The sequence below is a fragment of the Somniosus microcephalus genome, chromosome 21 (assembly GCF_052327205.1).
Source record: "Somniosus microcephalus isolate GS21.2 chromosome 21, FLI_Smic_1.0, whole genome shotgun sequence".
NCBI lineage: Eukaryota > Metazoa > Chordata > Chondrichthyes > Squaliformes > Somniosidae > Somniosus > Somniosus microcephalus.
This window is the reverse complement of record NC_141007.1, coordinates 35,929,418-35,950,607: the sequence shown is the minus strand read 5'-3', so window position 1 is coordinate 35,950,607 and position 21,190 is coordinate 35,929,418. Positions and strand designations below refer to the sequence as shown.

Genomic DNA, 21,190 nt, shown 5'->3' with positions numbered 1-21,190 from the left:
CTAAATGGATGCGGTGATTTTAATTCACATTCAGTCCCAAGCGTTCAGAGAAAGTTTCATAATGTGGTTTGAATTTGAAAGAAGATGATTCATTTTAAGCGCGGCAATGCTTGACCTCCTGATACACTGTAAGCGTATGGTTCTCATTTGCTTCATTTACCGATGAATCTAAATTTGGATTGCTATCATTTTAATATAGCTTAATTTCCACTGCCTTCATGTTTAAATGGTGGTTGTCTGGGATAGGCAACAAGAATCTAGAGCAGCTTTTCTTCACAGTTGGTTTGTGCAGTTCCCGTGGTAATTAGCTCGTGCTTGTTCATATTTGTACATCACCCAGCACACCGCCTTATGAGTTGGTTTTGACTCAGAAAGGCGTTGAAATAGTCTCCGTATAAATTGAAACTGGATTTCTTTGGAGTGGGATGAGACACTGGAGGAGTCTATTTTTTTAATATAAATCTAAGCGTTTCTCATTGTTTACAACAAAAAGTGTGGGGTCAGCTTCTATATGTGAGCCAGTGATCTTCAACTTTACCCCCTGCTTCTTCCATCAACCCAAAGGCTGCCACTACCACCTTCAGCTGAATGTGAATGAACTGAAATTCCCTGCAACTCAATGTCAGCAAAACCAGAGCCTTCATTTCCCACCAGCATTCCTCAAGCCTTGACTCTGTAAACCTCCCTGGCTGCCATTTTAGTCTAAGACTGGAGAGGCAGAACCTTGAAGTATTGCTCAATCCTGAGCTAAATTTCTTGCCCTTCCATGATCTCCTCAAGCCATACATCTTAATATGAAAACCTCCACTCCAGTACCATTCTATTCCTTATTCCTCCACTCCCTCCAGACCACTACTAATGGCCATTGTTTCATTTTTTCCTTATGCCCCTGTCCTTTGGAATTCCCTACCCAAATACTTCCAAATTGTCCTCATCGTCCTTCCTGCTCCAAAAGCTGCCTAAAATTTATTTCCCTTCTACTCTGCTTTTGGTTGCACCTTATTCTCTTGTTCCTTCCTCCTGCTCAGCCTCTCTTTTCTTTCAGTCTGTAACGCACTTTCAGGTGTCTTTCTATCCATGAGTAGTGCTTTAGAAATGTCAACTGTTGTTATTATAGTACAAAGTATACATTTTAAATTTATTCAATAGTAAGATTTGAGTCAACCAAAAACACTGATTGTGTAATAATACAACAGGGGTGAATTTCCACGGAACTTTCCCGCTCATCTGCTGTACCTTTGGTGGAAGAGCCGTAGAAACCCCGGAAAAATGGCATAAATGGAAACTTACAGAGAATGACATCGAATTTTACAGCACTGAAACAGGCCATTCGGCCCATCACGTCTATGACGGTGTTTATGCTCCACACATGCCCTCTCCTACCTTACTTCACCTCATCCTATCAGCATCACATTCGATTCCTTTCTCCTCATGTACTTATCTAGTTTCCCCTTAATCGTCTAAACTGCTGCATACGGCAGCGATTTCCACATTCTCACCATAGTTCACATCAGCCAGTGGCTCAGTTGGTAGCACCCTCGCCTCTGAATCCGAAGGTTGTGGGTTTAAGCCCCACCCCAGAGACTCGAGCATGAAAATCCAGGCTAACACTGCAGTGCTGAGGGAGCGCTGCACTGTCGTAGGTGCTGTTTTTTGGATGAGATGTTAAACCGATGCCCCACCTACTCTTTCAGGTGGACATAAAAGATCCCATGGCACTATTTTGAAGAAGAGCAGGGGAGTTATCCCCGGTGTCCTGGCCAATATTTATCCCTCAAATCAACTTAACAAAACAGATTATCTGGTCATTATCAAATTGCTGTTTGTGGGAGCTTGCTGTGTGCAGATTGGCTGCCACGTTTCCTACATTACAACAGTGACTACACTTCAAAAAGTACTTCATTAGCTGTAAAGCGCTTTGGGACGTCTGGTGGTCGTGAAAGGCACAATATAAATGCACCAGCTGTGTCCTCCGCCTGCTCCGCTCCTCCAGCCGCTTCACTCACCCCTCCTGCTCCTTCTCCTTCTCCCATCTCCTCGTCACTCAAGGGGCTTCCTTCTGCCACACACTCACAGCGGGTGGGGCCTTTATAACACATCCCACAGCTCTCCACCTTGCAGCTCCGAGCAATGTGTCCAGACTCACCACAGTTATAACAGTACAAGTCTGGACAGCTTCTTACAAGATGGTCGTGTCCAAGACAATAATAACAAACCTTCACCTGGTTATCATCCATACCTGGAAGTACTTCACCCCTTCCATTGTCTCGAATTTCATACTATACAGCACTGATATCACCCCCATCTGGGAACCGCACCTTTATATAATGGGTTCCATCTGCTACCCACATTCCAGGACAGTATCTCCTCTTTATTGCTGAGCAAATTTTAATGTCCCACAACCCAGCTTTTTTATTAGCACATTGTCCTCAATATAAACTGGCAGGTTTAAGAATGAGATCACCACCTCTTCAGAATATAGCAGAGTTACCTCCAAGAACTTATCTCCAACCTTCAAACTCAGTAAAATTCTTTCCACCTCCTCTCGGCCACCTCGAACCCAACATTCGGCATTGGTCGGCAGGCAAAGCAGTTTCCCTCGCCACAGTCCTCATGTACCACCTGGATAATATCCCAAGCTCGTCTCTCCTTATCCTTGCACTGAACCACCACCGTGTTTTCTTTTCCAAACCTCCTGGGGTCCCGGCCCAAATCTTTTGGCCTTCTTTTATCCCTTCTCCCAACACTTTCTCCCCTGATTAAATTCATCTTGGGAACACTGTCCTCTGAGGTGTCCGGCACTCCAGACCCCTCAGCAGCCACCTGGCTGCTGTTTAAGGTCCAAAAAGTCCCTAAAAACAGGAAGAAAAAAACACCACCAACTTTTTACAATCTCACTCCAACTCCCTGCAGCAATCAAGCATCCAGCAGCACCTGCTCACTCCTAGCCCTTCCCACCTAGAGAGTGCTGCCCACTGAGCCACAGCTGTCACAGAAGGTGTAAAGGTTTTATTGGACTAGAAATATTGGACCTATAGGCTTTTGTTCCTTGTCCTGTGGGGATTTACCTGGCCTTCAGTTCACAAGTGTTCATGATTGTATGATTAAAATCATGAGCTCAATGTGTAGGGAATCGAATGTGCAGACCCTCATCCCATCACTTCATACTGGAATATCCTGGAATTGGCCCTTGAGTAAGATACATTTGTGAGACTGTGCCCATGATAAAAAGTCAATGACTAACAGTGTGTTACAACAACACTACCTTTTTAGACACTGTGCACAGGAGGCAAAATAGGTCAGTCAGTCAAAGAAATAATTTTTGCTATTACTGACCTAGAACCAAATAGACACCTTTACAGCCCTCATTTTGAAAAGGATGTTAAGAGCTACCATTGGGCTGAATGGAGGTGGAGCTTGCAGTACTATGGGCCCTCAGGTTGTGGTGACAAGTACAGAGACAGCTGCTGAGGTGATAAAATCCAAAATAAGCGCACAATAAAATGAGGAGGAATTAAAGGATTAACCATAAAGTTAAAGGAAACATGCCGTTAATTGACTGAGAGGGATGAAAACACCACCCAAGTGGAATGAAAATGAGGCAGTGTAGTGTAGTGATAGGATTCTTTAAATCAAGAGTATAATTATAACCAAGTACACAATAACCAGCTATTAATTTGTTTTTGTGCTTTCACTATTCTACTGAAAAGAAAACTATTCAAACCTATCTTACAGCTGCCCACTCACAGGGAAACTGTCACGAGTAGTGTCATTGCTCACAGATCTTTGGCTTCTCGAGATGATTCATACTAGTCTGTGTATTTCTCAATAACTGAGGATAGAGTTAAAGCTCCCAGCACATTGATGTGTTGCCAGGTTTCAAAGATGGATTAGCCTTGCATTTATGTCATCAATTGTGGTATGAGAAGTAGGGCTGGGTCTGACTTGTGTGATCGAACATTTCTCGTTTTGGCAGGACCTGACAGGTGGCGGGTTTGAAGAAAACTTGAATTCGTTGAAGCTGAAGGAAGGAGTGGACTACTATCATTTCAGCTGAGGACCTCGTGCTACTACTACATGGTTGACTTCCACAGTGCCTGCAGGAAGATAGAAAATAATTTTGACCCTATTGCTCGAAGTATTGATTATATTACAGTAACTTCAATATGGGGGCCAGTTTGTTTGAGAACAGTATTTTCTTTTTAGCGGAGCCTTGCATTGATGACAATGATGGTGATCGTGTTTCAGGGGCCAAATACAATTCTGCAGATGTACAGTGTAGATAGCACTGCACAAGAGAGTTTGTAAGTGATATTGCCCAGGTAATTACCAGTAAATTATATCTTAGATATGGCCAGGTATGTATAAGAAATGTATTTTTTAGTTACATTTTCTAGCACCGTTGTTTACAGCATTGGCAAGACTGAGGGGAGTTCTTTCATGAATTTCTTTCATGGATATTGTATTTTGTACAGACTTCAATGTAAAACCACTATCATACAAACCAATAGGAAAAAAACAATGGTACGGGGCAGGGGCTGTCCAACATGGCCATGGATTATGGCCCCAAACATTCTGGGCTCCAAGCAGGCAGAAGGGGAAATTTCCACCCAGAGAGCCAGCAGTTTGCTGCAGAGCTTGTTCTGCCAGGAATCCATCCCGTTTACGCTGGCCCTGTAATTCATGTCAGGGTGGGTGGGGGGACCATGGGCGAATCTTCAGTCTGCCTCCCCCCTTCCCCGTGTCAAGGGAGTGCGGCTGGGGGAGTTCCCGGTCTCCACTTACAAAGGCCCCGAGCCATTAGCAGGGAAATGTAATCAATCCCAAAGGAATCCTGGGGGCTCAAGTGAGAGCAGAAGATTGAGAAACTTTGTTTTCCTCTGAGCCTTTACCAGGCCTCCTCTGCCACCCCAACCAGCAGTTTGGCATGAGCATCATTGAATCACCCTTGCTGATGAAATGCACCAACCCTCCATCTTTGATCAAGGTCAGATGGGGGCTTCGCTCTGGGCCCTCCTGAAGTTCAGTGTTGATGATTGCGTCATGATTACTTTAGTATAGGCTACATATGAAATGCTGAAAGAATGCAGTGTTCACATTAAAGCTGCCATTTGAAGATCAGAGAGAGACATTCAGAACTCCCAGACAAGCTGACAGCTTTTGTGACCATGTTTAGGGACGGCACTCCGCCAGTCACAGAACCTTCCTTGAACACCTTGGATACGTGCAGCTTATGACTTGTGTATTGTCTTGAATGCTTTCTGGGCAACGCCTGCAGTTGTAGATATGACAAATCACTTGAGGAGGTCACAATCTAACTGGTTGAACAGCTTTTAGTTTAGGTCACAATACACAAGCAGGTGTGTGCTTAGTTTGAATTTTTGCACAAAAGGCAGACGAGAACTAAAACCAGATCCCAGTCTACTAAACTCACACACACGCGTGGGGCGTGGGTTATTGCAATTATAATGTAGAATTTGTTTTGTTTGTTCAATATTACTTTGACACTTTGTTACTGTCTATTATTCTTTTGACATCACAATGATAACTGATGTGGCAATAGGTCTCACAGGAAATGCCTGGAGTGTCCTTCCATTCTGAAACCATATATAACATGGTAGGTGTCTCTCCTTCCTACACAATATGCTTTAACCCTCATGTGTCTGTACATTGAGCAATGCTTTGCTTATTGTACAATGAAAAACATGAATAAAAGATTTTTTTTTAACATCAAATACCATAAAATTCACTGTATAGTTCGCACAGCTATATAGGTCACACGCCTCTTCAACTGGTCTCTTTTTTGATAAAAAAGAAATCGTTGCACCTAGCATTGGCCAATATTTAGAAGCCCTAAAGCATGCATATGTCTTGAGTGGGATGATTTAACGAAAATAAACATTGGACCTGAAACTCCTGGAGTGGAAGCGATTTCTGCTCAGGAGGGGGCTGGAATGTGGGCCGGAATCCGGTTCTGCAGGGCGTGCACCCAGTTTACACTGGACCTTTTGAATTCCGTTCGTGGGGGAGCGGTCATGGGCGGATCAATTGCCTTCTCCAGTGACAGAGTGGCTGCTGTGAGAGCCAAAGACTTACAGGAAAAACATGTTTCCTTCAGCTTAGTTAGGCTTCAGGGAGTGGGAGAATACTTCAGGGACTTAGAATTACAATATTGAGTTGGGCTGAGGTGAGCGCCACTGATGCACCCTTGTAGGCAGCGGTGACCCATCTGGAGATGCAAATACCCGTCCCCAGGCTATAGGATGGGGTTTCTGGCCTGAGGCTATTGCGGACATGGGTTCCACTCCACCGTGCCCTATACTGGCAGAGCAGGCCTCCAGGGATTTCCGGACCATTACCCCTTTTACAGATTGGAAGAATGACACCGGATAAATAATGCCACTTTCCACTATTTGTCTAAACATCACACAATGAATAACTTTTGTAGTGACAGTGGCAGCTGTGGCTCAGTTGGTAGCACACTCACCTCTGAGTCAGAGGTTGTGGGTTCAAGTCCCACACCAGGGACTTGAGCACACAAAGCTAGGCTGACACTCCAGTGCAGTGCTGAGGGAGCGCTGCATTGTCGGAGGTACCAACTTTCGGATGAGACGTTAAACTGAGGCCCTGTCTGCCCTCTCAGGTGGACGTAAAAGATCTCATGATACTATTTCGAAGAAGAGCAGGGGCGTTATCCCCGGTGTCCTGGCCAATATTTATCCCTCAACCAACATAACAAAAACAGATTATCTGGTCATTATCAAATTGCTGTTTGTGGGAGCTTGCTGTGTGCAAATTGGCTGCTGTGTTTCCTACATTACAACAGTGACTACACTCCAAAAATACTTCATTGGCTGTAAAGCGCTTTGAGATGTCCGGTGGTCGTGAAAGGCGCGATATAAATGCAAGTCTTCTTCTTTGTCACGTAGACACAAGGTTCTTGTCTACCCAGAAAAACACATTCTTGATCTCAACAGATTTGGTGCTGTTGGAGTGGTATTATTTGTGCTAAATTCAATGCCTACACTTGTGTTTCATAAAATTGTGGGTCTGCTAATAGTTGGGAGTGTTTTTATTGCGTTATTGCATGTTGGTTCACTGCATTACGTTCAAGAGGCCATATTATGTTTAAAAACAAAATTGGCATCAAATCATCTCAGCGACAGGATCAGACAAAACTCTTGACTTTTAAAGCTTGGGAACATAATTTGAAAAAAAAAATTACGAGATGCAATCATCACATTATACATAGGTGGTTCACTCATCGGGGACAGCAAGCTCATGTCTCAGCATGAACACCCTTCAGGCTTTTACATCAGGTGTATTCAAAATACGTTTACAGATCATTTCTTGTAATCAAAGGTTTAAAGAGCCTTTGCTGAGTCAACGCTTTGGAAGAGCCGCATAAATCTCTCTGTTTTAAGAGTTTCTTCATGTATCCCCGCCAGCATTGCAATCCTTCCTTTCAATAAATAATGCTTAAACACCCAGTAGCTCATGACATCAGCTTCTGAAGCCTGCCCAAGTTGGTCAGTTTCGAGCTCAGAAAGCATTTCCATATCCTTGTACACAATAGTGAATTATGCCGCATTAGCCCATATTTGATTTAATGTTTAGTCCTTCTTTACTTGTCACTTTCAGTTTGGCACCAAGGAGCAACAACAGGACCTTGCTCAAATGTGATGTCTTTCCACAGAAGTTGAAAGAATTTACAGTATAAGAGAAAATGACAGCGATATAAATGACACTGAAAGGAATACTTTTTGGTCTATGGTTTTGTGTTTGAGTCTGGTTGCCCTATCCCTTTACAGAGAGCCGACAGACACGTACATCTGATTGTTAAACTGCAGAAGAACCGAACAGCTAAATATATATGAATGTATTATCGGTGCACAATTACAATGACCATAAACTGATAGGAAATTCATTTTATTTACTGAGTCCCCATAGCATTTTCGTGACCAGTTTGTGTAAATTCTGACGTGGTTTTCTCCCATCAGGTTAGATCCGCTCCATGCCTGGTACAAATGGGTAGAGCGCGCACGGCACATGCACCACAAAATTGTAATCGGGATCCTCTGATCGTCACAGGACTCCAATTTGCATATTGCAAGTGACCTCTGACCTGAAATGGATGGGCGCTCCGGCCACCCACCTCAGGACGCTTCCCAAGATGGCGGCAGTCGAAGCGGCGGCAAGTAAGTGCACCCGGTGCCATTTTAAGGCCACTTCCCACTCTGTTTACACCAGCTCAGGGCAGTTAAAATCTGCCCCATTTTGTGTCCATCCCTCGCAGCTGAAAAAGGTTTTGGTCCCATTGGTCTAGGCTGGATTCTAGAGGTGAAAGACTAGTGTGCTGACCCACTATACCGCCCAGTGCTCACATCTTGTCTTTATCAGTGAAGTACATAGAAGTTGCATTACGGAAACAGACCATGCGGTCCAACCAGTTGTGTCAGCATGTGAGCAAATAGTCTTCATCACATTTACCTGCCCTGTCCCCATATATCTTCTATCCCTCTTTCATCCAACTAGCTAAACTAAGCCTGAATGTTGACAGAGGCCCAGGTTTTTCTGAAAATGGCCGCCATAGTAATGACACATCTATGGCACACGCCATTTCTATGGCACAGAAATGATAGGAAATTATGGTGCGAGTGAGTTACGCCTTTACTACACCACGCCGTAAATTCCTGGGAGTTGTACGCCGCCCACCGAGACTCTCGCCGAAACAGTCACTAATCAGCCCATCAAAACCAACGGCGATCATGATTTCGCTGAAGTGACGCTACTTTGATGGCCGCTGACAGACTGTTAGAGTGGTGCTGGTGGGCTCAGAATCAGTAAAGTAATCGCTCGGCGTGTTGCCTCTATCTGAGGGAGGGCTTTAATGCTCTCGCTGTTGATCAGTTGAGCATTTTCTAGTTAAAATTTAAGCTTCATTGAGCAAGAGGATTTTATGGCATCAGAATGTCACGTCATTTCAGCAAAAAATGGTTCGAAATCGCTCAGTGGATATTAACTTAGCAATAATTTATGATGTGAAAGTCCTCTTGGTCCGGGTAAAACATTTACAGGTCAAGATGACAACAAATCCTGCATTTATACTTTTAAAAATATATAGATTTCAGTATCTCTAATCGGCTGCTCCTCTCACAGAGTTAGTTCCTATCAGAGTTTGCACAAAGAAAAATACAGGCCAAGCGTTTCCACTTTGGGCGCAATCGGCGGTACGGGCGCAAATTGCGCTCAAAATTGCGCTAGTTTCGCAAATTGAATTTTCTGCTCAAGTTTCCACTCAAATTCATTTGCATATCTCCGAATGTAAAATCTACCATGAACCAGTGCAGTCAGGCAGCATTTTAGAACGCAATTAAAAAAAAACACATTTTGCATTAAAAAATATTCCCTCGATATATTTAAGAGCGGTATCCTGGTGCAGTTCGATTAATACAGCTGACAATGGGTTTATCACAAAAAATAAACATTTTTAATCAGAGTGTTCAGTCCACTACCCGTGAGTAACCCGATTTTAAATAACTCAAAATGCCTTTAGAAAACTCTACAGAGCCATTTACTAGTTTCATTGGTGTACAGTAGTCAGTTTATTCATTAAAAGCTTTGAAGACGTGCCTATTAGTGGCCATTGTGCCTTTAAAAAAAAGCTTGATTTGAAGAGCCTCCTCGAAGGGCCACCAGGCCCCATTGTGATTAATTTGATCTGGGGCCTGGCCAGTGTTGTGGGGATAGCTGGATTCCAGCAATGTTTTTTTAAACTGACGCAAAAGATTGCAGAAACTCCATTTGCACTGACCGTACTTTGTGCTTGAAATTCCTCGATCGTTTGCGCTGGTTTGGCCGATTTTGGGCAAAATCTCCAGGCCACAATCATTTCAAATATCATTTCATCTCTTTTACCCATTTTAATTTATAAAATTAACAGACTACCCGTAGAGAGAAACTATTGAATCCACATATTTAAGTATCCACATATCTTCGATGAAAATCCAGTAACAATTTTTTGTTAGCAGCATTCATGGCACATAGTAATAATATTTGGTATGTATCTAGCTTGGGGAAAAGCTCTTAAATACTCCTAAATGCCAGTTTATGACTATTTACTAAAATGGAGTCAATCCCCATCACCTTGGAAGCACCACTTCTGACTCGCTGCGACGTATTCAAATAAGCTCTCCAGCAAATTTTGGCATAAATTCGCCACTGTAGAATCAGGGAGCACAGTGGTCTAACTTATGGCATTCGAGGTCAAATGAGCGGTTCCAGGAAACTCCGGGCCATGGTCCACATTCCTCAACATCTGCTATTGAAGTGTCTTAATGACCATATCAGTATCAGCCTCCCATATCAAAGAGCTAATCTTCAGTGTAATCACCCCTTTAGTCACTAATGTTGGGTTATCTTTATGGAGTTGCACTGGGACAGGCAAAGATGACCAATATCTTGTGTGGAGAATCAGACAGGCCTTCTGAGATTGCCAAAAATTCTGAAAAATTGGATTCACATTACGTCTCAACGGTCATTCAAGCACACCTGCCTCAGGGAGTGCTCTTGGCCAGACAGCTGTAGGAGCAGTTCTCAGTATTAGGGGAGGTTGATCCTTGGGGTGGGGGGGCAGGATGTTCTGAGCACAGCCATCCACATGCTGCAGAAACATTCCCGCTGCTGACTAATTATTGGGCTGTTGAGAAGGCCTCTGGGACATACCAGGTCTGAAGACTTTGTGAAGGGACCATTTCTACGTACGCTTATATTTATTAAATAAAAATGGCCATACAACCTTCTGAGCGAAGCAAGACTGTTCTGGACTTATTACATGCAGATAGCACCCTCTAGTGGTAGTTAGTGTATAGCAGTGTTATTGTATAGCAGGGTGTTATTTGACCTTCTTCCTGTTTGACCCGGAAGTAGTATTCCAGGAAGAACCTGCTGAGTTATGAAGAAAGCCACATGAGGGATTCTGAACCCTACGCCATCCCTTCTTATACACTAGGCAAGACGCAATGTCTGTGAGTATCCTTGTTTAATAACATGATAACAACCTTGTCAGTGTAGTATTTTGACAATACTTTGTCTATAAGAAGCTATTAGCTGTTAGCTACCGAGGTTTAGCTTCAGTGCTATTTAGTTATACAATTAGTCTATTCTGTTTTCATAAACATGTTTATATCTTATGTAACATCTAATGTATAGTACTCAGCTCTATGTACAAAACATATTTTGTCTTTGTTTACAGTTTCACAAATTTTATTCAAGTAAAGCTTCAAAACAGCAACCTGCTTCTCGAGGAATTATTTGAATGAGTGTTTAGCTGGCTGGATAACTAGATAGGAGCACGTCTAGCGAGACCAGTACAAAGACACTTCCCCATTGGAGAAGGACGGTAAGCCAATCTGACTGCTCATGTACATCGACCAAAACAGTTTCAGATCAGCTTTAGCAAAGTCCTGTGAGGAATTCAGCTGCCCACATTCTGAGCTGGGGAATGTTGCACAGCATGGAAGATCAGGGGGGTTGAAATTTCTTTCAGTGTTATATTTAGTGCACTATTTAACGTTCTTGTGCCAAATTCGTGTGTGCATTGTTTTACCAAAGTTGTTAACCAAATGGGTTGACCACTTTGTTAAATTAACATCCACAGGAATTTAATGCAAACGAGCGTGTGAGAAATAGCGAACAAAGGAATTTCAGACACCCAGAAAAGGGAGAATAAATACGAAAAACAACCCAGGAAAAGGACAAGATGTCGTGGCGGGGGGTTAGCACACCTCCAATACTGGGGTTCTCATCCAATCCAAACTAATGTGATGAAGGTCTCTTTTTAGATAGCCATAAGATTCCGAAGTGAAATGACCTCGAGTTTCAATACAGCTCCTATGGGTTCACATCACGACAGTATCCATAAGTTGGGACTAAATTGGAAGTCACAAGGTGCTTCACATGAGGGAAAAACAGGCATCAAGCTAAAGAAGCAGAGATTAGATGGGGTGACAAAAAAGCTTGGTGAAAGAGGTGGGTCTTCAAGGAGGGGAGGGAGCCGGAGAGGCAGGGGAGTTTAGGGAGGGAATTCCAGAGCATGCTGAAGCGCCTGACGCAAGGCTGGCAATGGTGGGGCGAAAGGAAGGAGGGACGCCAGAGGGATGGATTTCATGCGGGGAGGGACATTGTAGGACTGGAGGAGGTTACAAAGTTGGGGGGATTTAAACACGAGGATGAGGATTTTAAACTTGAGGCGTTGGGGAGCAGAAACCACCGTCAGTCAGTGAAGACGGGTAATGGACGTCAGGCAAGTGGGAATTGGTGCAGGATAAGATACGGGCAACAGAGGTAAAGTTTAGAGAGGGCGGAGAATGTGAGGCTGACCGGGAGAGAATTGGATTAATCAGGTCTGGAGGTGGCAAAAGCATGGATGAGGATTTCAGCCGCGGATGGGTTGAGGTAGGGACAGAGGCGAGCAAGATTACAGAGGGGGAGATAGGCAGTCTTTGTGATGGAGAGGAGATGGGGTTGAAAACTCACCTTAGGATCAAACAGGACGTGAGGTTGCAAAGAGTTCAAACTGGGACAGTGGCTGGGGAGGGAGATGGAGTTGGTGTGTCAAAGTGTTTGTTGCTGACACTGGGTGGAAACCTGAGAAATGCTTCATTTCCCAACACTGATAGCACAGAGATTCACAAAAAAAACCAAGAAATGAATCAAGATAGAAACTAAATCACTGGTGGCCGATATTCCAAACTGCCTGCATCTATGGGCTGAATTTTGCTGGCACTCAGAGGGCGGGTTTGGAGGCGGGTCTGCTGTCACAATCTGATGTGCCAAATAACTGCCCGAATCCGTGAAGTTAAAGTTTAAGACTGAGGGCTTTTATTAAGTAAGAATCATGGCAGAGTTAACAGAGTTCATCATCGACCGAGCCCTTGGTAGAACATACCAGAAGAGGGGCGGGGCCAGGGAGGAGCATTAGTGGTTCCCCCCCGGTGGAACATTCCAGACATTACAAGTACAAGTACAAATATCAGAACACAGTTATTTCATCACATTCACCCCCTGCTATAGATTCAGTCTGTCAGGATGTCTGATAATCCTCTGGGAACGACGTAACTCTTGCTGAGGCTCCTCCCGGAGTACTAACTCCGGTTCATTCGAATTCCCAGAATCATCAGTATTTTCCACACTGAGGGTTTGTGTCTCTGAAGGTCCAATACCACGATTGAAAACTCTACTCTCAGAGTCGAACTCTTTTCGAGCTCCAGCAGGTGCAAGATCTTTAATAGAGACCGTATCCTCTCGCCCATCCGAATATTGAATATACGCATACTGGGGATTAGCATGGAGGAGTTGTACTTCCTCCACCAGTGGATCAGTCTTGTGGCCTCTCACATGTCTGCGCAACAACACAGGGCCCGTGGTCGTCAACCATGTGGGTAATGATACTCCATTAGTAGCTTTTCTTGGAAAACTAAACATCCTTTCATGAGGGGTGGCATTCGTTGCTGTACACAAAAGAGACCTTATGGAATGCAGCACGTCTGGCAGGACATCCTGCTAGCGAGAGGTCGGCAGGCCTCGTGACTTCAGAGGCAGTACGATAGCCTTCCACACTGTCGCATTTTCTTTCTCGACCTGCCCATTACCACGAGGGTTATAGCTGGTAGTTCTATTCGTTGCAATCCCCTTCGATAGCAAAAACTGTCGTAATTCTTCGCTCATAAAGGAAGAACCCCTATCACTATGTATATAGTTAGGCATGCCGAACAAGGAAAACAGTTGGCAGAGGCATTTAATTACAACAGCACTAGTCACATCCGGACAGGGGATAACAAAAGGGAACCGAGAGTACTCGTCTATAATATTAAGAAAATAGACATTACGGTCGCTCGATGGAAGGGGACCTTTAAAATCGAGACTCAAACGCTCAAATGGTCGAGTTGCTTTAATAAGATGAGCTGGCTCGGACGGCTTATAGAAGCGGGGTTTGCATTCAGCACAAACATGACAGGTTCTGGTCATTGTCCGGACCTCCTCAATAGAGTAGGGTAGATTGTGGGACTTAATGAAGTGGTTCATTCTGGTAACCCCAGGGTGGCAGAGTGCGTCGTGGAGACTTTGAAGCTTATCTGTACCTAGACTAGCACATACTCCTCGTGACAAAGCATCCGATGGCTCATTAAATACTCCAGGCCTGTACTGAATATCATAGTCATATGTTGACAGTTCTATTCGCCATCTTAAAATCTTATCATTTTTGATCTTGCCTCTCTGCTTAGTGTTGAACATAAAGGCCACGGATCGCTGGTCAGTAATGAGCGTAAAACGTTGGCCAGCGAGATAATGTCTCCAATACCTGACTGCTTCGATAATTGCCTGTGCCTCCTTTTCCACTGAAGAATGTCGAACTTCTGGTCCTTGCAATGTACGAGAGAAGAAAGCTACTGGTCTACCAGCTTGGTTAAGAGTTGCTGCCAACGCAAAATCAGATGCATCACTTTCCACTTGAAAAGGGATCTTCTCATCCACGGCACATACCACTGCCTTCTCAATGTCCCGTTTGATATTAAGGAAAGCCTCCTGAGCTTCCGCCGATAGCGGAAAAGACGTCGACTTAATAAGAGGTCGGACTTTATCTGAGTAGCTAGCCACCCACTGGGCATAGTACGAGAAGAATCCCAGACACCTTCTTAAGGCTTTTACAGTGTGAGGTAAAGGTAATTCCTTAAGTGGGCGTAATCTTTCAGGGTCTGGCCCGATTACCCCATTCTCCACAACGCAACCAAGAATACACAAATGTGTAGTATTGAAGGTACACTTGTTTTCGTTGTAGGTCAGGTTTAACCTCTTTGCAGTCTCTAGGAACTTCGCGAGATTTTGATCATGCTCCCGTTGGTCACGCCCACAGATGGTAACATTGTCCAGGTACGGGAATGTCGCTTCCAACGCGTATTCATCCACCATACGATCCATCTCCCGTTGGAAGACGGATACCCCATTCGTCACTCCAAAGGGCACCCGAAGGAATTGGTACAGGCGCCCATTAGCTTCGAAGGCCGTATAAGGTCGGTCTTCTATTTTGATGGGGAGTTGATGGTAGGCAGACTTTAAATCAATGGTGGAGAACACGCGGTACTGAGCTATCTGGTTCACCATCTCAGAAATACGAGGCAAAGGATAGGCGTCTAATTGGGTATACAAGTTTATAGTCTGGCTATAATCGACCACAAGTCTTTTCTTCTCATTAGTTTTAACCACCACCACTTGGGCACGCCACGGGCTACCACTGTGTTCGATGATTCCCTCCCGTTGAAGCCTTTCCACTTCCTCTTTTATAAATGTTTTATCTTCTGAATTATACCGTCGACTCTTAGTCGCTATAGGCCTACAATTAGGAGCAAGGTTCGCAAACAAAGAAGGCGGACTTACGTTTAAAGTAGAAAGGCTGCAGACTGTGAGTGGAGGCTGAGATTCACCATACTTAAGGGTAACGCTCTCATGCTGACACTGGAAGTCCAAGCCTAATATTAAGTTCACACACAACTGAGGTAATATGAGGAGTTTAAAGTCCTTATACTCCGTATCCTTAACGGTCAATGTGACTTTACAATATCCAGTTACCTCCGAAGTAAGGGATTTGGACGCCATCACAATTTCACTTCGAGTAGGATACACCTTCAATGAACAGGAGTTAACAAGGTTGGGGTGTATAAAACTTTCAGTACTGCCACAGTCTATCAAACACCCAGTAGGACGACCATTAATCTTGATGTCCATCATAGATTTTGACAAGGAACACGGTATGGTCTGGTCAACCGTAGCCAAGGCTAGAGTAAAACGATAGGCGGCAGCAGAGAAGACCTCGGGTACAGGATTACCCTTACACACTTTACTAAAATGTCCCCGTTTCTTACATTTAAAACAGGTAGCCTCTCTGGCTGGGCAACTATGCCTGGGGTGTTTAGATTGGCCACAAAAATAACACTTAGACCCATGGGGCACAGCCGCAACAATAGGATTAAGTGGGGGCTCCATTGGTGTTATGGATGCCTCCATACTCGGAACACACGAGGCTGAGAGAGATGCATGGGCTGATGCATACATTTCTGAATTCTTCTGGGCTACATCTAACGATCGAGCAGCAGCGACGACCGTTTTTAAAACTAACGAGTCGTTCTCGAGGAGTCTCTGTCTAATATAATTAGATCGGAGGCCAGATATGAAAGAATCGCGGATGGCTTCTTCCCGATACACTATGGCAGAGACAGCCTTGTAGTTGCAACCCTTAGCCAAAGCTTTAAGGTCCTGCAGGAAATCGTCCAGAGATTCCTCAGGTAGACAGGAGATACCTGGCATATACTTCATTAACCGACTTAAGGTACTGGGCTTTAAGAGCTGCGAGGGCCTCTTCACGTGTAGTAATATCTTCAATTATAGAGTGAGTTTGATGACTTGCCAAGTTGGTTAGAAGACCCAACTTGTTAACCGTCGAATCGAACGATGCGATGAAGTGTTCAAAACATCGCAGCCAATGCGTAAATTTCTTCGACGCGTCTGCCGAATGCGGATCGATATCCAGACGCTCTGGTTTCAAAAATCGATCCATCTTCCAAAAGTTGTTACTTAATAAAATTGATGTGCCAAATAACTGCCCGAATCCGTGAAGTTAAAGTTTAAGACTGAGGGCTTTTATTAAGTAAGAATCATGGCAGAGTTAACAGAGTTCATCATCGACCGAGCCCTTGGTAGAACATACCAGAAGAGGGGCGGGGCCAGGGAGGAGCATTAGTGGTTCCCCCCGGTGGAACATTCCAGACATTACAAGTACAAGTACAAATATCAGAACAGAGTTATTTAATCACACAATCACAAAGATTGACAGCGGGGCGGTATCCCGCTCTGAACCCGCCTCCTTGTCAGTTTCCCGAGTGCCGGCTCTGCCTGCGCTTTGCAGACACCGCATTAAGCGGCGGGTCAGGCAATTGTGCTTGTTAAGAGGGTGTTTAAAGTAATTAAATCCCCATTTTCCCAGTTCCAAAGCATTTTGCCAAGTTTTCCACAAGGTTCCTGTTGCCCGGGGATCATGCCAAGTAAGTATGTCGGGTTCTGAACAACTCTCCATTTCTTTCAATAGGTGACAGCTGCAAAAGTGGTTTAAAACCTGCCATTTTACAGCTGGTCATGCTCCAATCTCAGAAGCTTCAGCATTCAGTATTTAGAACCCACTTTTGAGCTTTATACACTTTTGAAGTGTTTGGAGTAATCTCTCTATCCACTGTCACCTCCTTGGAACAACCTCTCTCAAAATTGACAAATTACTTCTGTCATCTCAACCTCACCCGTCATCTATTCCATCAGCATCGGTGCCCTTGAAAAAATCTCACCTTGGTCCTCAGAATCCCAACACGATCAGCCCCAACACCAGCATCACCAGGCACACCAGCAGCACCAACATCCACCAACCTTCTCGGTAATCAACTGATGCTACACTGGACACAGGACATCATCACCCATGCACATTGCTGCCCGGGACGCCAGGGATGGCCTCACCATGGCCAGATTTACTTCACTTAACACTGTACACCCTGGCAGCCAGATGATGCACCAGGTTGGCACCACCCCACAGCAGCACCATAAAGCATCCCTACAATGTCCAAGCCATTCCTTTCACACTCATCACAATTGGGGGAGGGGGGAAGGTGACGTTAAGTCTTACCATTCACTGGAACTCACTAAGACACTTTCAAAGGTGCACACAAATCTGTCCAAGAACGCAAAGTATTGAAAATAAAGATTTCAATGTTTGACAGCACATTACCAGAAACTTCACAAGAACATTGGCTAACCCACCCAAGTGCCTACCCTTGTGTGTTGTTAGTTGGTGTGCTTGCAGTAGGATGAGGGTGAGTGTGAGGGGTGGCTAGTGAGATGGGGAAGTAATAATGTAGATAGAGAGGGATGGGTGGAGGTGCAAGGTAAGTTGGTGTGAGTAAAGGTGTGAAGGAATAGGGTAGGGAAGGCAGAGTGATGGGGATGTGATGAGTGGCACAGCAGGATGAGGTTGAGTGTGGCTTTGTAGTAACGTTTCGTGATCCACTGAGGTCAGTGAAAGGTTTGCGCCTCTGCAGCCTGGTCCTCCTGACAACATCCCTGCTTGTGTCCTCCTGTGCAATGTGCAACCAGGCTGCATTGGTGTCCTGGGGAGGTCTCTTCCACCCATTGGATGGGAAGCGAACCTCCCTGCGTGCTGTGACTCCCTCCATAAGTAGATGGCGGGAGTAATGGGAGAGCCTGGGTGCAGCCGTGCACCTTTGTGCAGTGCTCGTCAGTGTTTGCAGCGCCTCAATGCTGCAGAATACTGACAGCAGAACTGTCAAGATCAATTTGGACATGGCCCCTTTAAGGAAACCGGCTGATGACGCGTCATCAAATGACATCATCAGACCCGCTTCCTATTAATTGGCCAGGAATCTCGCAGGGCGGGCTTAACAAGGCCCATCATCGGAATATCTTGTTGGAGGCCGTGATCGAGACAGATGCGAGGTCCCCACACACCACTGACGTCGCCCGCCACGGACCCGCCGAGGTTGGAAAAATCCAGCCCTATGTGTGTGCGAGAGTGTGATGAGGCTTATCCATATTCATGTGTAAAGGCACTGGCATGTGACCTGAGTTCTGTTAGTCACAGGCAAAGAAGGCTGAGAGCAACAGGTTTGGAAAAGACAGAAAAATTGAAAGCACATTGAGTTAATTTTACTATCAAAGAGATTCCCTCAGTGTTAGTTAGTCCATATTTTCTTTTGAAATGTCACTAATACTCCAGCATGAATAGGGCACCACAACCACGCTATGGTAAACCAAATCTTGTGCCAGTTTACTTCAGTCAAACCATTGTCTTCCTCTTAGTCAAATCATAAACACATTTATCTCACTGGAATCACAACTGTTGAATATTGCTGCTATTTCATCCCAAAAAAATTAGTGAGACTAGAAAATTATTTTCATATGAACCGATTGCATCTTGGAAAATCTGGTGCAATAGTACAAGCCCCAGCCTGGTATCACTATAAGCAATGGGATTCTTGCTCCATGGATACATCCTCCCCATCACTGTAATCTTCTCTAGCCCTACTTGAAGGTAATGTGGTTGATGTTGTATATATGGACTTTCAAAAGGCGTTTGATAAAGTACCACATAATAGACTTTTCCGCAAAATTGAAGCCCATGGGATAAAAGGGACAGAAAGCAGAGAGTAGTGGGGAACAATTGTTTTTTAGACTGGAGGGAAGTGTGCTGTGGTGTCTCCCCGGGTCAGTGTTGGGACCACTGCTCTTTTTGATAGATATTAATGACCTAGACTTGGGTATACAGGGCATAATTTCAAAGTTTGCAGATGATCCAAATCTTTGCAAATGTAGTAAACAGTGAGGAGGACATAGACAGACTGGTGAAATGGGCAGACACGTCACAGATGAAATTTAACACAGAGATGTGTGAAGTGATACATTTTGGTAGGAAGAATGAGGAGAGGCAATATAAACCAAATGGTACAATTTTAAAGGGGGTGCAGAAACAGAGAGAATGTACACAAGTCTTTGATGGTGGCAGGACAAGTTGAGAAGGCTGTTAAAAAGCATACTGGATCCTTAGCTTTATTAATAGAGGCATAGGGCTTGATTTTCATTGAGCCATGGAGTCGGGCTTGGAGGTGTGCGGGGGGTTAAAATCGCAAAAACTGGCGGGTGGGATCCCCCCCCGCCTGGTTCCCGACTCCGAGCAATTTTAACTCAGGCGTGTCTGATGGTCCCGACTCTGTCCTGCATCCAACAGGCGGGACTGGTCTTTAAGGCCCTTAATTACCACTAAATGGCCTCTATAATCCTATTTTAACAGGCCCTTGCAACTTTAACCCTTTCCCCACGTAAAACATGCCTGGTGGGAATCACGAATGTGAAACCTGGTGGGAGCACTATTGGATTGCTGACTATCAACTGCAGGTCAACCATTAAAGAGATTTGATCAGCCATCATTTGCAGGTGGCAGGACTTAGTGGTCTCAGGCCTGGGGCAACTTTTACAAGGCTTAACCACACCTGTGGAAGGTTGGAGCCTCACACCCATCCCCAGTGTGGCCTCCTGGGCAACCCCACTCAGAGCTTCCTCAACGGAGGCATATGCCAGAAGCATGGGAGCCATTTATTTCCTTCCCATCTGGGCATTAGAGGAGCTCGAGCACCAGCCGTGGCAGCAGCAGAACCAGGAACAACAGCAGCACCAGCAGCAGGAGCGCCAGGCTGCTGCTCACCCACCTGAGGCTGCAAAGGCCAGAAGGGGCCAGAGCTGGAAGCCCGTCGGCGCAGGAGATACCCCCCAAACAGGATCTACAGACGCAGGGTCACCTATCTCAACATGTCTGAGCAGCAGTGCCAAAGGCGGCTCCGATTTTCGCGAGAGGTAGTGACTGACATCTGCGCAATGCTACAGCAAGACCTGCTGCCCAGAGGACCAGGTGGACAAGCATTACCAGTGGCCATCAAAGTCACCACCGCACTCAACTTTTTTGCCTTAGGCTTATTCCAGGGATCAGCAGCAGACGTCAGCGGCATCTCCCAGGTGGTCGCACACACTTGCATCATGCAGGTAACCAATGCCCTCTGGAGGAGTGAGTGTAGAGATTGCATAGCATAGATACTTAGAAGGAGACAAAGATGGAGTGAGGTTGCAAGACCAAGGGCCCTCCCTGTGTGTTGTCAGTTGTGTTCAAAGCATCAGAGTGAGAGGGAGTGTGAGGGCTGCATGGTGGAATAGTTATGTGAATGTGAGCATAGAGAGAGAGGGAATGGGTAAGGGTGCATGGATGTCAATGTCAAGTGGGATGTGGAGGAAGAGATTGCTAAAGCTGAGTGCTGGTGAGGAAAGGCAATGGGGATCAGATTGAGGGTGATGGGAAATTCATACTCACTTTTCCAGTACTCTGTAGGTCATGAAATCTTTTCCTGCACTGTATCCAGGTTCTGCGGGTGACTCCCAAGGAGTTGACCTCCTCAGCCACCTGCATCCACACTGCCTTGGTCTGAGTGGGAGGCCTCTCCCTCCCTGATGAAGGGAACAGGACCTCCCTGTTGGCCCTAGCCCCATCGACTAATGCCTGCAGTGCCGCCTCGTCAAAGCGAGGAGCTGCTCT

At 45.1% G+C, this 21,190-nt stretch overlaps 1 protein-coding gene across 2 annotated transcripts in view; it reads left to right on the top strand.

Moving 5' to 3' along the window:
- qtgal (queuosine-tRNA galactosyltransferase) overlaps positions 1-17,895 on the top strand; it is a 449,903-nt gene extending 432,008 nt beyond the window's left edge. The window contains exons 12-14 of one of the 2 annotated variants that reach the window (XR_015073069.1): positions 3,977-11,027; positions 11,255-11,401; positions 14,286-17,895. Coding sequence is in view for 1 of the 2 variants with exons in the window: in XM_085963430.1 (XP_085819556.1) it covers positions 3,977-4,057 (81 nt within the window). In the remaining variant the exon portion in view is untranslated. The other variant, XM_085963430.1, reaches the window with a different exon arrangement.
- Positions 17,896-21,190: the final 3,295 nt, after the last annotated feature.